The 13,463-nt window shown below is 42.8% G+C and overlaps 1 protein-coding gene across 2 annotated transcripts; it reads left to right on the forward strand.

Moving 5' to 3' along the window:
* Positions 1-599: 599 nt before the first annotated feature.
* Positions 600-10,437, forward strand: Tma16 (translation machinery associated 16 homolog). Of its 2 annotated transcripts, XM_021170043.2 has the most exons (7): positions 600-727; positions 2,862-2,974; positions 4,501-4,538; positions 5,499-5,583; positions 6,391-6,539; positions 8,811-8,853; positions 9,966-10,437. In XM_021170043.2, the coding sequence occupies exons 1-7, from the start codon at positions 725-727 to the stop codon at positions 10,198-10,200; spliced, it is 666 nt and encodes a 221-aa protein (XP_021025702.1). In that variant the 5' UTR covers positions 600-724; the 3' UTR covers positions 10,201-10,437. The 2 variants fall into 2 exon arrangements, with proteins under 2 accessions (XP_021025702.1, XP_029336770.1); XM_029480910.2 differs by lacking the exon at positions 600-727 and having other exon boundaries at positions 2,878-2,974; positions 4,445-4,538.
* The last annotated feature ends 3,026 nt before the right edge of the window (positions 10,438-13,463 follow it).

Consider the following 13,463-nt stretch of genomic DNA (forward strand, 5'->3'; position numbering starts at 1 on the left):
CTTCTCCTCCTTCATCTCCTCCCCTTTCTTGTGTATGTTAAATCCACTTAGTCTATGGTATAATTTATATTATAATAGTATTTGAAATACTAACTTCTTTATATCCCACTACAGATAGAAATTATACAAAAAAGAAAGTAGGGAAATATGTCAAAGTACCTTCAATGTGTGACATGTACTAGGCATTTGATTAATAATTATTACGTAAGACTTTCTATCAAATTTTACCATGCTGTTCAAAAACAGAACAACAAGGCTGGAAAGACAGGCTTTATGTATAGCAAGAAAATGGTAGAGAAAATCAAAGGAAAAGCGAAGGCTGAATTTACACCATTCTGGGAGATGGGCACCTCCAGGTGAGGTAATGCTATCTCTTAACAAGTTGCTCGCCCCTGGAGAGCTGCCTTCTGGCCGATACTCAAGGCCGGTCTTTCAGTCAGAAACAGAAGACAGACTTCTGTTCTCTGAGTTCGACTCTCTCTACTCTCCCGGCCACTGTGTGGCTCCCGGGCTGTAAAGCAAGGCGGGCAGAAATACACTACGTCTCAGTTTCTGGGGACGCTTTAGAGAAAGCACAAGCCCCTCCCCTTCCTGTCCGCCCCTATCTGTTTTCCCCAGGACCCACGTGTGTTAGGGAAGAAGCGGACTTAAGAGCGGCTGCGGCTGCCCTCTGTGAAATTGTCGCATCGGGACATCGCCTGGCCTCGGTGGCTAAGACATCGCCATGGTGGGCGGCCCCTTAGATTCTCCGGGAGGCTCTGGTCGGGCGGCCGGGAAGTACAAGCTCGGACCCGGGAGAAACTGGGACTCGGAGTGGCTGCGTGGGGCGGTGCTGGGCCCCGGGTGCTGCCCCTGGATCGGAGTGCTCCAGCGCGTTCTCAACTCGCTCTGGGTGGCATTGTCCACGTCTCCCGGTTTCTCATTTTCCTGAGGGCCTTAACTAATACCCACCCACCTCTGCCCTGGGACAAGTGCAGGTCTCCCCTGCCCAGGGTCACAGCCACCCACGAGGTGCATCGGTCCGCAGCCCTTCTGTTCTGACCTTAGTCCTGCCTCTACAACTCCCATTCCTACCGGGCAACAATGCTGTTTTGTTTGCATTTTAAGACAGTAGTTAAGAGTGTTCTAAACGGTTTATGTATAGCGGTATAAAGAGCTCATTCACAGTATCCGAATTTATGTTTATAATTGATTTTATGTACGTGTGGATATCGGAGAACAATTTGCTAGAGTCTGTTTTCGCCTTCCACCATGTGTATTTTTGATGTTTAATCTCATTTTTCATTTGCCCCACTATCCTCCGTGTGTGTGTGTGTGTGTTCGTGTGTTCTTACGGCTTTAAGATTTTTTTTTTTAATTTATTCATAGCTTAACTTCAGATGAGTTTCAGACTTAGACGTGCCTTTTCTCATCAGATTAATGCAAAAATGACCAGTGTCTAAGAGAATTGTGTGAATGAGGAATTGATGAACATTTTAATTACTTGGAGAGTTTTTTAAAAGAGGAATTAATGAACATTTTAATTACTTGGAGAGTTTTTTGAAATTATTTTGTGCGTTGTCTTAGCAAAGGAGAAGGGAAGGAAAGAATTACAGACAGAGATAACAAGTGTAGTCTCAAGTTACAGTGTGGTTTATTCTGGACTGGTGATCTTCAGTAAGAATGGGGAGAAGGAGTTGTGCGAAGGAAATGCTGGAGAAGAAAGTTGGAAGAGATGGCTTTCTGTGCTAAAGCTTAGAACCAAGCTGATCTCTTTCAATAGGGAAAGAAACTCTATACTGGATTAACACTGTAGACAGATTTTGCGACTTCTTTGTAAAGGGGTCTAACAGTAGAGCAACCTAGGCCTGATTATATGGGTTGAATAAAGGTAACTGACAGGTTTGAAAAAGCTCCAAGAGCTATTTGGCCTTTAGAGGAGTGACTATTGAAGAGGTGAATATTAGGGACCACCTGTTCCCTAATAGTCTTTTTTTTCCTCTCAGAGATTAAAAATTATATATATCCATCTATTTTATGTAACACTAGGTTTTGGTCAGTAGAACTTGGGCAAAGGTAGGACAACTTTCCTGAGATTTCTTTTCCACTCAGGGCTAGAGTGGAGGGCAGGTTTTAAGCCCTTGCAGACTGTCTGGGGGATTATGGGCTAACAGGGTCGGGCGTGCCTGCCTCCTTAAGTGAACCAGAAGAGACTAAAACTATTTAGGTTAAGCTATTTTTATTTTGGGTTTCACTTATAGAAAGTCAACTCTGACTCTTTAAATAATATAGATAGGCCAAAATACAGGATTACATAGCAAAAAACACAACAAAACAAAAACAAAAAACCAAAAAGAAACCCCTTAAATATAATGCCTTTGAGGAATGAATTCTGAAAGCTTTAACTGGTAAGGCTCGGGTGGGGAAGTGGTTTGTTTGCTTCTAGGTGTGCTGATTTTGAAGTGGCCTTTATAGTTTATGGGGTGTTGGTTGGAACCAGCAAAGTTTGGTCAACTTTGACCTTGCATGTGCCTTTGCCCTACTCTTTTCCTGGGCCACAGTGAAATACCTGCTCTCTGTAACATTAGAGACAACCTTAACTGTAGCCAGCATTCCCAGCCAGAACTAAAGAGTCTTCTCCCTCTGTTCTCAGAACTATTTTAAGCTGGCTTGGCTGAGTCACTGAGTGGTGTTGACTCTATTGGTTTCTGTTGGTCTACTGCCATTGGAGATTACGGAATAGATCATTTCTGTTATGATCATGGGGAAACAAAGACCATTGGAGTTAGTAAAATGTTTGGCCTGTGGCCTGATTCCTATTGTGACATCTCTGTAACTATAGTTGCTTCACGTATCTGACAATAATGTGTCCTGTCTTTTAGCCTAAAGGACTAAAAGGAAAAATGGTAGGACGGGAAAAGAAAGTCATCCATCCGTACAGTAGAAAAGCAGCTCAGATTACAAGAGAGTCTCACAAACAAGACAAGAAGGAAAGGTGAGTGTCAGTCTCGTTAGAGTGTCAGTCTCGTTAGTGTCCTGCACTGGGGAAAGCGCCTTTAAGCATCTACTTATCAGGTTTATGTTCCTCGTTTCCATTCCCTCTTTTGCTTTAATAAATATTTTTCCATTAGTTCTTGTACCACAGTATAAAATGCCAAAGAGAGAGCTTACAGAGCTGACCAAAACCGTAAGTAGCAGTTAGTGCTTGACTCCCGCCTAAGGTGTGGAGCAACTTGAATCAGCCTCTGCTGTGTAAACTGAGACTGAGTCAAGAGATGGACAGCCAGCAGATCAAGGTTCAGCTTTTTTTTTTTCAACATGAAACATAGAACAACAGTCATTCAGATAACGAAACAAAAAGAGACACGAATTGACACGTGGACAGATTGGTGCTCTAAACACAGACAATACAAAGAGGGTAGAGAACTTGATGTAACCAGAACTAAAGATGTCTCCTGTAGGGGCCAAAGAGAAAGCAGGTTGTCTCCCAATTTCCCCTCTGTCCCTGCGAGAGCTCCGAAATCTATTTTCCTTCTCTCTTGATCTCTCTCTCTCTCTCATGTCATTTGTATATCTAGCCCTCCATTTTTTTATATTTTACTATTTTTTTTATTTTTATTTTATTTTATTTTTTTAAGCTCTACTCCTCCTGCCTGATGCAGTTCTTGACTGTAGACATATGTCTGTTTAGAATTTTCCAATCCTATTTTCCACTGTCAACCCATACATAGCTGATATCAGTGCTGGGCCAATACTGACTCAATCTAGCCTGTATCCTTTTTGCACCCTTGCAATCAACAGCCTTCAAAAGATAACATTTGTAGCGCTAGCATTAATGCTGTATGTTGCTTGCTGTGCAGAGAAACATCTCCCTCTGTTTTCTGTGGAGCCCCATGAAGACATTGTAACCCCAGTCCTTCTTTCTGCTTTCAGGCCACTTGTCAGGTGCCACCTGTAGCCACCTGCGGCCACTGGTTGCAGAGTTCCTGAAAGGAAAGATGGGGTTTTGTGTGAGAAAGGCTTAAATAACAAGAAATAATGACCCTAGACAAGGTTTTCTGATCAAGGCCAATGTTTACTTAAGAGTTTGAACTTATAAAATGGGGGATCCCATCCCTCACCATGCCACAATCTCTTGTTTAGTGAGGATCCCTGCTTTGTGTCAGGGGAACAGGTTCATTCTCTCAGCAGGTAGTGGCTTCTTGGAGGAAAACTGCAGATGTGGCAGGACAATAGACTTTACCTAGGTCAGAAGACTCCACCCTAGGTGGGCTAGTGAGTGTGGCAAACCAGATCTGAGCCAGCCTGCTCAAGGCTGGGGGAAGGGAACAAGAAATAGCATTTTGATGACAGCTTGACCTACTGATTTGAAAGATAACTGTCATGGTTTATTTATTTATTTGTATTACATGTGAAAGAATGTCAAAGTTCTCTGGGAAGTTTTTCTTTGCAATATTTTTGACAGATTTCTAAGCCCCTGCTTTGGAAAATATCTAATTTCTCTGCACCTTTTGGTTCAAGATTGAAGACTGAGAAGGCCTTGCGTCTCAACCTTATTGGTAAGTGGGTCTGAGGGCTTCAAATTCTGTCTACAGTATGGTGAAATTTTTGCTCTAAACCATTTTCCCTCTTTATTATTTCTATCAGATGTTTTTTAACCAGACTTAACTAAAAAAAAAAAAAAAAAGAGGTATAATTCATACACAAATGGAGTGGAGCAAAGCATCTGACTTTCAAGGTAGACAACTAGTACTCCATACAGCTAGCTTTGTAGAAACGTCACTCCTGTGCACCCGCACTTGACTGTGCCTGGCTCAGGCTTTATCCTGTCTTCTGACAGCCAAGGGTATGAAGGGCATGGCTGGGTTCCCACAGCACATACCTGAGGAGAAAGGTTTGCTTTGCATGTAGTTCTGGGGGTTTCAGTGCATGAAGCTGACCACGTTGCTTTAGGACTGACAGCAGTGCAGAAAGCACTGGCAGAAGGGGGTGTGCAAAATGAGCTGCTTACTTCATACTGGCCACAGAACACAGCGGAGGGTCTCGAGTCCCAACACCCCTTCAAGGGGACTTCCCAGTGACATAAGAGTGCCTCTAGGCTTCACCTCTCAGAGGGCCATCATCTCCTAGTGTACCCGGTGCTAGAGAACAAACAGCTAAGGGGTGGGCCTTTGGGAGCAGCCTAGAAGCCACCTGCAGCAACCTGCAGCTTAAGGATTACAGAGGAGAGGGTTCTTGCTTAATACTATGGGTGCACACATGTTCAGTCTTGGCCAGTAGCACAAGCTCCCTCCTTTTCCTCTTTCCCTTTTCTCCCCCTTCCTTTCTACCTCCCCCTTTGTCTCTGTCTTTCTTGGGTCAGGTTTATTGCTCATCAGCTTTACCGACATGTCCAGGTTTTCTCTTTTCACAGTACCTACACCTCTCTTAGGTATAACATGCTTAGTAATGCTCACTGTAGGCTACTTCATTTCATGTGTAAGTGTGAAAGAGTGTTGATCATTGGTACTTTTCCATAGGTGACAAACTTCAGTGGTTTCATAGTCATCTGGATATGAAAAAAACGAGATATTCTAAGAAAGATGCCTGTGAATTAGTTGAAAGGTAAGTACGGGGCATATTATGAACAAAAGGATCAGAAGCAAGAATTCCAGCCTAGTTCTTAAGGGGTGGATCTTCCCTCTGGGTTTGGATACGAGCAGATTTTTTTTTTTTTTTTTTTTTTTTTAACAAAAGACTTAAATTTGTATTCCAGCTTGGCCCCATTTTAGTTTCCTGGGGTTAGGAAATGTATCCTGGAGAAGGGTTGTCTGCACTGGCCCCTCTGGGTGTTAGCACATTGAGGTAAGATAGCTTGAAATAGTCTTCATACTGAGAGAATGGTATCTAGAAGGCCTAGGGGTGAGAAAGGAGCTATCAGCTGAAAAACCCCACCAGACATTTCCTGTGACTGGAATAGCAAGCTCAGAGGCTAGTGTAACAGGTGCTGTAAGGGACAATGGCTTATGAACAGCATTTGGTGACTATCAAAGGACATAGGGAAGCTCTGGGGGCATTTTCTAGGAAGCACATGTGATCATCATGCTTTCAGACCACAGCCTGGGAAAGGGGATGACATTGCTGGAGGACTTGGGAGGAAGGGTGAGATGGTGTGCTCTAAAGACGAAATCAAGTAGGTAGTTCAGTGTAAGGTCCTCAGTTCAGCAGGCAGCATGCTGCGGTTTTGTTCACTGAAGTCAAACACTTGGATTATTCAGGAAAGCGATGGAGTAGGAAGGCTAAGGGAATGAAAGGTTTGCAGATGTCACTATTCAAAGGACAGGGACACCTGGGCACTACATTTAAATAAAGTAATACAAGCCCACGTTTATTTATAGGCATTGTAAGTCAGATCTTGTTTGTATTTTTCAGGTACTTGGATCGGTTCAGCAGTGAGCTGGAGCAGATTGAGTTACAGAACAGCATCAAGGACAGGCAGGGAAGGCGGCACCATTCCCGGGAGGCCATCATCAAGCAGACCCTGGAGCGGGAGCGGCAGCAGTACGAAGGCTATGGCTTTGGTGTGTGTTCTCAGATTCACTTTGCCTTTTTAAAACCGTATCTGATTTATAGTGAGTTTCAGGGTTTCATTTTACCGATTTACCTAGCTCTTTTAGTTTCTTTTTTCTTCATGCATAGAATACTATTAGTTTCATTTCCTTGTGACAGTTGACAGCCATCTACTGTGACCGAGTCACTTCCTAGCACCCACCCAGTTTGCCCTCCCCATGGGGCTGTTCCTGTTCATCTGCAGTCACATCCGAGTCCCTCCTTGCCACCATTGTAACTCTTGTTCAGCAGACCACAGTTCCTCAGAGTAAGGACAGCACAGTACTAACTGGCTACACGGAAGGTCACTGAGCGGGACAGGGTACCAGTGACAATTCACAGCCTGCAGATAGTACTTGACTATCTTACTGTCACTATTTTTTGAAAATAATGATTTCCACCGAGGCATGCAGCTTTGTGGCTTGAGAAAGCAGACGGCCTGGCTGGTACAGGGTCTACAGTAGTACAGTGGCAGCTGTCCTTTGCAGAGCTGGGAAGAAATTTAAAGTTTGTCCTGTCTCTGCCCTCATTCATGTTGCTGGCCTGGTCCCTGTGGGCTTTGGTGTTAATCAAAAGGTTAAATCAAAATAGTAGGTAAAACATATAATAATAAAATTAAAATTCAAGGTTAATATAAAGAGCATGAACATAGGAGATGTCAAAAGAACTTCTCTGGATAATACTCGAAGTGTCCAAACTTCCTCTTCTCTGTTAAAGTGTGTTTCTTAACCTAAAACAACGGAAAGCCCATTTTTAGAACTAGACCCATCTACACGTGGTCCCTCTAACCCACCAGATAATAAAGAGGACTCCTCAATTTAACAATGAAATAGAAGCCAGGCATGGTGGCACGAATGGTGGCTTCATCCCAGCCTGGAGGGGGGAGAGGCGGGTGGATCTCTAAGAGTTCCTGGCAGCTTGGTCTTCATAGTTCCAGACAGTTTGAGGTCCTGTCTCAGAACACTTAAATAAAACAGAGGATTTGTTTCTCTGGTTTAAAACGTGGAGAATTAACTCAGAATCAGCTGACACTGTACCCACTGCAGGCAGGGAGCCTCTTCTGCTCCTGGGATGTTCACTTAGAGTTGCCGCCTGTGAATAGAAGATGTGCTTCTTGTCTTTCCTACCACTATGATAACGCTGCGTAAGGGAGCAGGAGCTCGTTTGGGCTCAGAGCTTAAGCCTGTTGTGGTGACATCACAGCGGTAGGAGCTGTGTTACATTGTATCCACAATGGCTACTAGTGCTAAGTTCTCTGTATTGCAGGGTGGGAGTTGGGGGGCACAGGGTGACACAGCAAGGCAACCCAGCCCAGGAGCCACCAATATGAAGGACGAGTCTTCATACATCAATTAACCTGATCAAAATAATTCTCCAGAGCATTCCTATGCCTGTCTCCCAGGTGATGCTAGAGCTCTTCAAGTTGACAGTTGAGACTAAGGACCGCAGTTCCATTCTTTGCTGACACCCAAACACATCACTTTAAATATGCCTTCCTGCCCTCTCAACTCTAATGGCCATCTTCTAATGCAAAAATACATTCAATCCAAGTTTAAAAATCCCAGTTTTTTAAAGATTCCATTACTGCTTTCAAAGTCTGTCAGACTCAAAGGCAATTTCTGTGAGTTCCCATGCAGGTTACAGGTAATTTAAATTGTATTGAACTTTTTTTAGGTCCTCATGATTAAAATTCTTTTTATTTTTTTTTATATTTTGAGTAGTATGATTTTTTTTTTTCATGCTAAATAATCTGAAGTCTGGTAAGTTCTACCGATTTGACATAACGTAAGTACTTAAAAGTTGTCTTTCATAGCACTACAAAATAAAAATGTCCATATTTGCTGTTTGAATATGTTGCCTTATTTCACAATTCTGTGAACAGAATTCTTATGTTATCCCTGTACACTGAACTCTGTTCTTTCCAAGGGTCGCTTTTGTGTTAATCATAGCAGTGCTTTGAAGATGTTTCTCTTTGGGACTAGAGAGATGGCTCAGCAGTACTTACTGCTATTTCAGGTCGTTTTAAAATGCCTGGAACTCCAGCTTCAGGGGAACCAACCTTCTGGACTCCGCAGGCACGTGCACATATGTGACATACATAGACATGGTCACATTTATGCCTATATTTAAATTGTTTTCCTTTTTATTAACATTAGCTGCATGTTGTAAGATAAGAAGGAAACTATTAACAACTAAATTTAGAAAGAAAATGCCTAATGGATATTAATTTTTTTCTTTCTCAGAGATCCCAGACATTTTAGACTCTAATACTCTGCAGACTTTCCGGTGAGTATCTGAGTTTCTTCAAAGTTATATGTGAAATGCACAATGCGGAAACTTCCCCGAGTGTAGGCATTAGTAAAAAAGAGAGCAGAGACACTCTTTCCTGTTGGTGTGCATGTGTCTGTCTGCAGTACCCACTGTGCACTTGGCTGATTCTGGTGAAGCTCTTTTTCCTTTTCAGAATGGTTTAAAAATCCCATATAATATGTTAGAGATGTTTCTGTTCTGCCCTGATGCTAATGTGTATTGCTTAACGATAAAGTAACTGGAACATAACCATAAAGTAACATAGAAACCAATGCCAGGGCGAGAGTTTTGTCCTTGAGAATCTTTGGTCCAGAGCTCTGATTCTACCCTGGTAACCATAGAGACCACTGAGCTGTAGAAACTCAGATTTTTATTTTTCAAGCACAGATTCTGTGTATTAGAAAATACCTTTTAATATTTGTGGATTTCACTAAAACATGTTGGGGAGTCTGTTCTGAATTGAAATTGGATAAATTTAAATCCAGGCATAATGGAAACAAAATGCTTCGTTGCTTTCCTGCTTCTTCTGAAGAAGTTGAGAACCGTGAGAAGATGAGCATAGCATGTTAGCTCTGCTGGGGTGACCCCTGCTTGACATGGTCTCCAGACCCCTCACATGAGATGACTGAAAACAGAATTGTCATGCAACTAGGGACAGAAATGCAAATGGCTTTGTCTTAATGATTCAGCTGCAGTGTGCCTGTATGTAAGAAGGATGTCCTCTGATTTATTTTAGAGGTTTGCTAGTCATGACATAATTCTAACTTGTGAGGGTCTTGAGACCATGTAGCTTGGTATAGGATAATATTTAGGGGAAGTAAACTACACAGAACCTACGGTTTTCCTGTGATTTTTTTTTTTTTCCCCAGTTTAGATTGTGTAGGATTCTGTGAGGAAATAAATACTACTGTAGCAATAAGAGGCAAGTCTTCAGGCTTGGGGTGTGGCAAACCCCCTCCTTAATGTTGATACTTTGCTCTCATACATGTGAAGTCTGTTGACAGGGTGCCCTGTGCAGCGGGCAGAGCTGACAGTGACCGTCCTGGCTTTGCCATTACCAACCTCAGCACTGCACTTATCTTTTCTAGGGAATGGGATTTTGATCTGAAGAAATTGCCAAACATCAAAATGAGGAAACTTTGTGCTGATGATGCAGTTCCTAAGAAGCGCAAACAGAAAAATATTTTAAATATAGAAAAGGATTTAGGAGAATTAGAACTATCAGGGCAAACTGGAGCCACTACAGATGGGAAACTGGAACCAGCAAGTGAATCAAGTGACACGGATGAAGAAATGACTCCAGTGCCTGTCAGCCCTCATTGAAATACCTCAGACCTTCATGTTCTACTCAGTGACCATGGCACATAGTCATTTATATGTGGGCTGGTGAGATGGCTTAGCAGGAGGGGGCTTGCAGCCAAGCCTGACTACTGAAGCTTGAGTCCGAGAATCCATGGGTTAAAGAGAAAGGATGCTACAAATTTTCTTTGAACGTACACCTGCACACCATGGGAAGTGTGCATATGCACGCACACAAATAAAATTTAGTAATTATCTGTATGTAAGAATTTGCTATTGAACTCACTCAAGTATTTGCAGTTTTAAAATAGATTTATGGTCTTTATTTAAGAATTCTCTTTAAATTGCTTTTAAAATACAGAGATTGTGTTAGTCTGCTTTTCATTATAGCCAAATATCCAATACTGGGAACTTAGCTGAGAGTCTAAATAGTAACCTAGTGCAGTTCTGATGAGACTTCTCTGTCTGTATCACAGCATGGCCTACATCATAGTCATAGAAACATATATCGGAGGAGGATGGGGCAGGCAAGATTTGGCTTGATTCTCAGAAAAAAGTTTGGCCTTTTGAACATTGTTGGGACTATTCAGGGACCATGGAGACTAAAGAACTGTGGTGGTGGTTAACTAAACTCATTTTGGGGTGGCCAAAGGTAGAATACTGTGCTTTGAATTTTAAATGTCCCCGTAGGCTCATGCCATGAGCCCTCAGTGTCCACCTTCTGGTGGTATTCTGAAAGCTGTAGAGCATTTCTGAGGTGGGGCCTGGCTGTCAATAGGGACAGGTCTTTGAAGGTTTTACCTACCCTGAATCTAGTCATGTCTGTCACCAGGCAAGAAGTCCTTGCCAAGTTGCTGCAGGAACTGTGACAAACAGAAGTCCCTTTGAAACTGAGTAAGCATATACTTTCCCCCCAGTTAAGAATTTGGATTACAGCAGCATAAAAGTAACAAATACATCTTTCAAATATCAGTTCAGGAAGCACACTTCAGTGACTCTTTCCCGAGTACTCCCAGGCAGAGATCATTGTTGGAGAGTACCAGTCAAAAGGCTTTTGCCGAGTGCCAAGTGACGGAAGTCATGCATGGTGATCTGCTTTCCCATTAAGTTCTTTTCCGAACTTTAAGATAATTAACTCACATGATATGTACTCACTGATAAGTGGATATTAGCCCAGAAACTTAGAATACCCAAGATATAAGATACAATTTGTAAAACACATGAAATTCAAGAAGAACAAAGACCAAAGTGTGGACACTTTGTTCCTTAGAATTGGGAACAAAACACCCATGGAAGGAGTTACAGAGACAAAGTTTGGAGCTGAGATGAAAGGATGGACCATCTAGAGACTGCCATATCCAGGGATTCAGCCCATAATCAGCCTCCAAACGCTGACACCATTGCATACACTAGCAAGATTTTGCTGAAAGGACCCTGATATAGCTGTCTCTTGTGAGACTAAGCCGGGGCCTAGCAAACACAGAAGTGGATGTTCAGTCAGCTCTTGGATGGATCACAGGGCCCCCAATGGAGGAGTTAGAGAAAGTACCCAAGGAGCTAAAGGGATCTGCAACCCTATAGGTGGAACAACAATATGAACTAACAAGTACCCCCTGGAGCTCATGTCTCTAGCTGCATATGTATCAGAAGAAAGCCTAGTCAGCCATCAGTGGAAAGAGAGGCCCATTGGTCTTGCAAACTTTATATGCCTAAGTACTGGGGAACGCCAGGGCCAAGAAGTGGGAGTGGGGGTGGGTAGGGGAGTGGGGCGGGAAGGGCATGGGGGACTTTTGGGATAGCATTGGAAATGTAAATGAAGAAAATACCTAATTTTTAAAAGATAATTATTTTATGACTTTTTCAAGGTTTGTAACTGCATCACTGCCAGCTATTGGATGTCATATTAAACAGCTCTCCTGTATTCTTTAGCTGCACTGTTTGCATTTCACAGGCAAGCACACCCTACTCCATATTGTTTTCTCTGAGACCCAGATCTTGCCTGAAATCTTTCATGTAATTACGCAAGGCAGAACCCGTTCTGTAACTCTGTTCTCGGAGATTGTTGTAAATCCCTCTCTAGACAGTGTACCTTGGGAACCTGCAGGGATACCTGTGTCTATGAATATGTAAGCATATTCCTTGTAAACACACTGGAGGCGACCCTAAGAAAGCAGACACACCTTGCGTGGATGTGCTTCTTTGTATTTTTTAATTTTTTGTAGCTTTTTAATGCGTTGACTGTGATTCATGTTGACTTGTCCTCAAGTTCTTTTCTTTGACAAAGCTACAGAGAGTTCTCCCAGCCTGGAAGTCTAACCTCCCTGGGCTGCAAACAGTGAGAGCTTGGCAAGGAAGGAGCTGTGCCCCATCAGACCTGACGGCCTTGCAGTGCGGGTGGTAGAGCAGCTGGCTGTGAGACTCACCCACTGCTCATACTCCTTACACTTTTTAAAAGTGCATTCTGGGGCTTTATTGTTAACTATTTCTTTTAACTATTTTTGAGGCCCACTAAGGAAATCTATTTCTTTTTGGTCAAAAGAATGTTATTTACTCCTGGCCAAGTTCCCCAAGACATAAGAGTTAATCCAGTTGAGCTGGCCCACCAGCTGGGTAAACCCTTAGAAAGGCCAGTTCACTTTAACTGATGCTAAAGAGAGAGAGGATTACTTATCCCTTTAATGAGATAATGTACTTTCCCCCTAGAAGGCTGGGCCCAGGTGCAGTTACTATTGAGTTACCATGAAGCTTTGTTAGGTCAGTCCATCTCTCAGAAAAGGGGAGGGGTTGTTTTGCTGTGTTTTGTTCTGCTCCCCGCCCCCTTCCGACTCCCCAATATGGTTCTGAGCTTGAGCGTGCTTTCTCTCACCCTTGGCCTCTCATCACATTTTCTCTGAAGCCCTCGGACACACAGCTGCTTGTTCCAGTTATGGCTGACACCCATTGCTAAACATTAACTTTACATGGCTCTCCAACGTCCTCATTCTCTCCTGGTAGCTGCTGTAATTTCCAGCTCGCCTGCCATGTTGATTAAAGTCTAATAAACTTGTCCTGGAGCTTCTTTCTGAGTCTGATATCAAATTATCTTATTGATAAGACTAAGAACCCTGAAAGGGGTTCTCAATTTCCCCAGTCATGTGATGGCGTCGGTGGGGCCCCCAAATTTCCAGTAATAACTCAACATTGGTCACTATAGATTTAACATAAGTATGTTCAGATTCTAGTTAAAAACAGACCATTATCAAATCTTAAATGAAGAATTCAAGGGTTTCTAGTGCTGTAAATACAAC

The sequence above is a fragment of the Mus caroli genome, unplaced genomic scaffold, assembly GCF_978045245.1.
Source record: "Mus caroli unplaced genomic scaffold, Mus_caroli_1 scaffold_10, whole genome shotgun sequence".
NCBI lineage: Eukaryota > Metazoa > Chordata > Mammalia > Rodentia > Muridae > Mus > Mus caroli.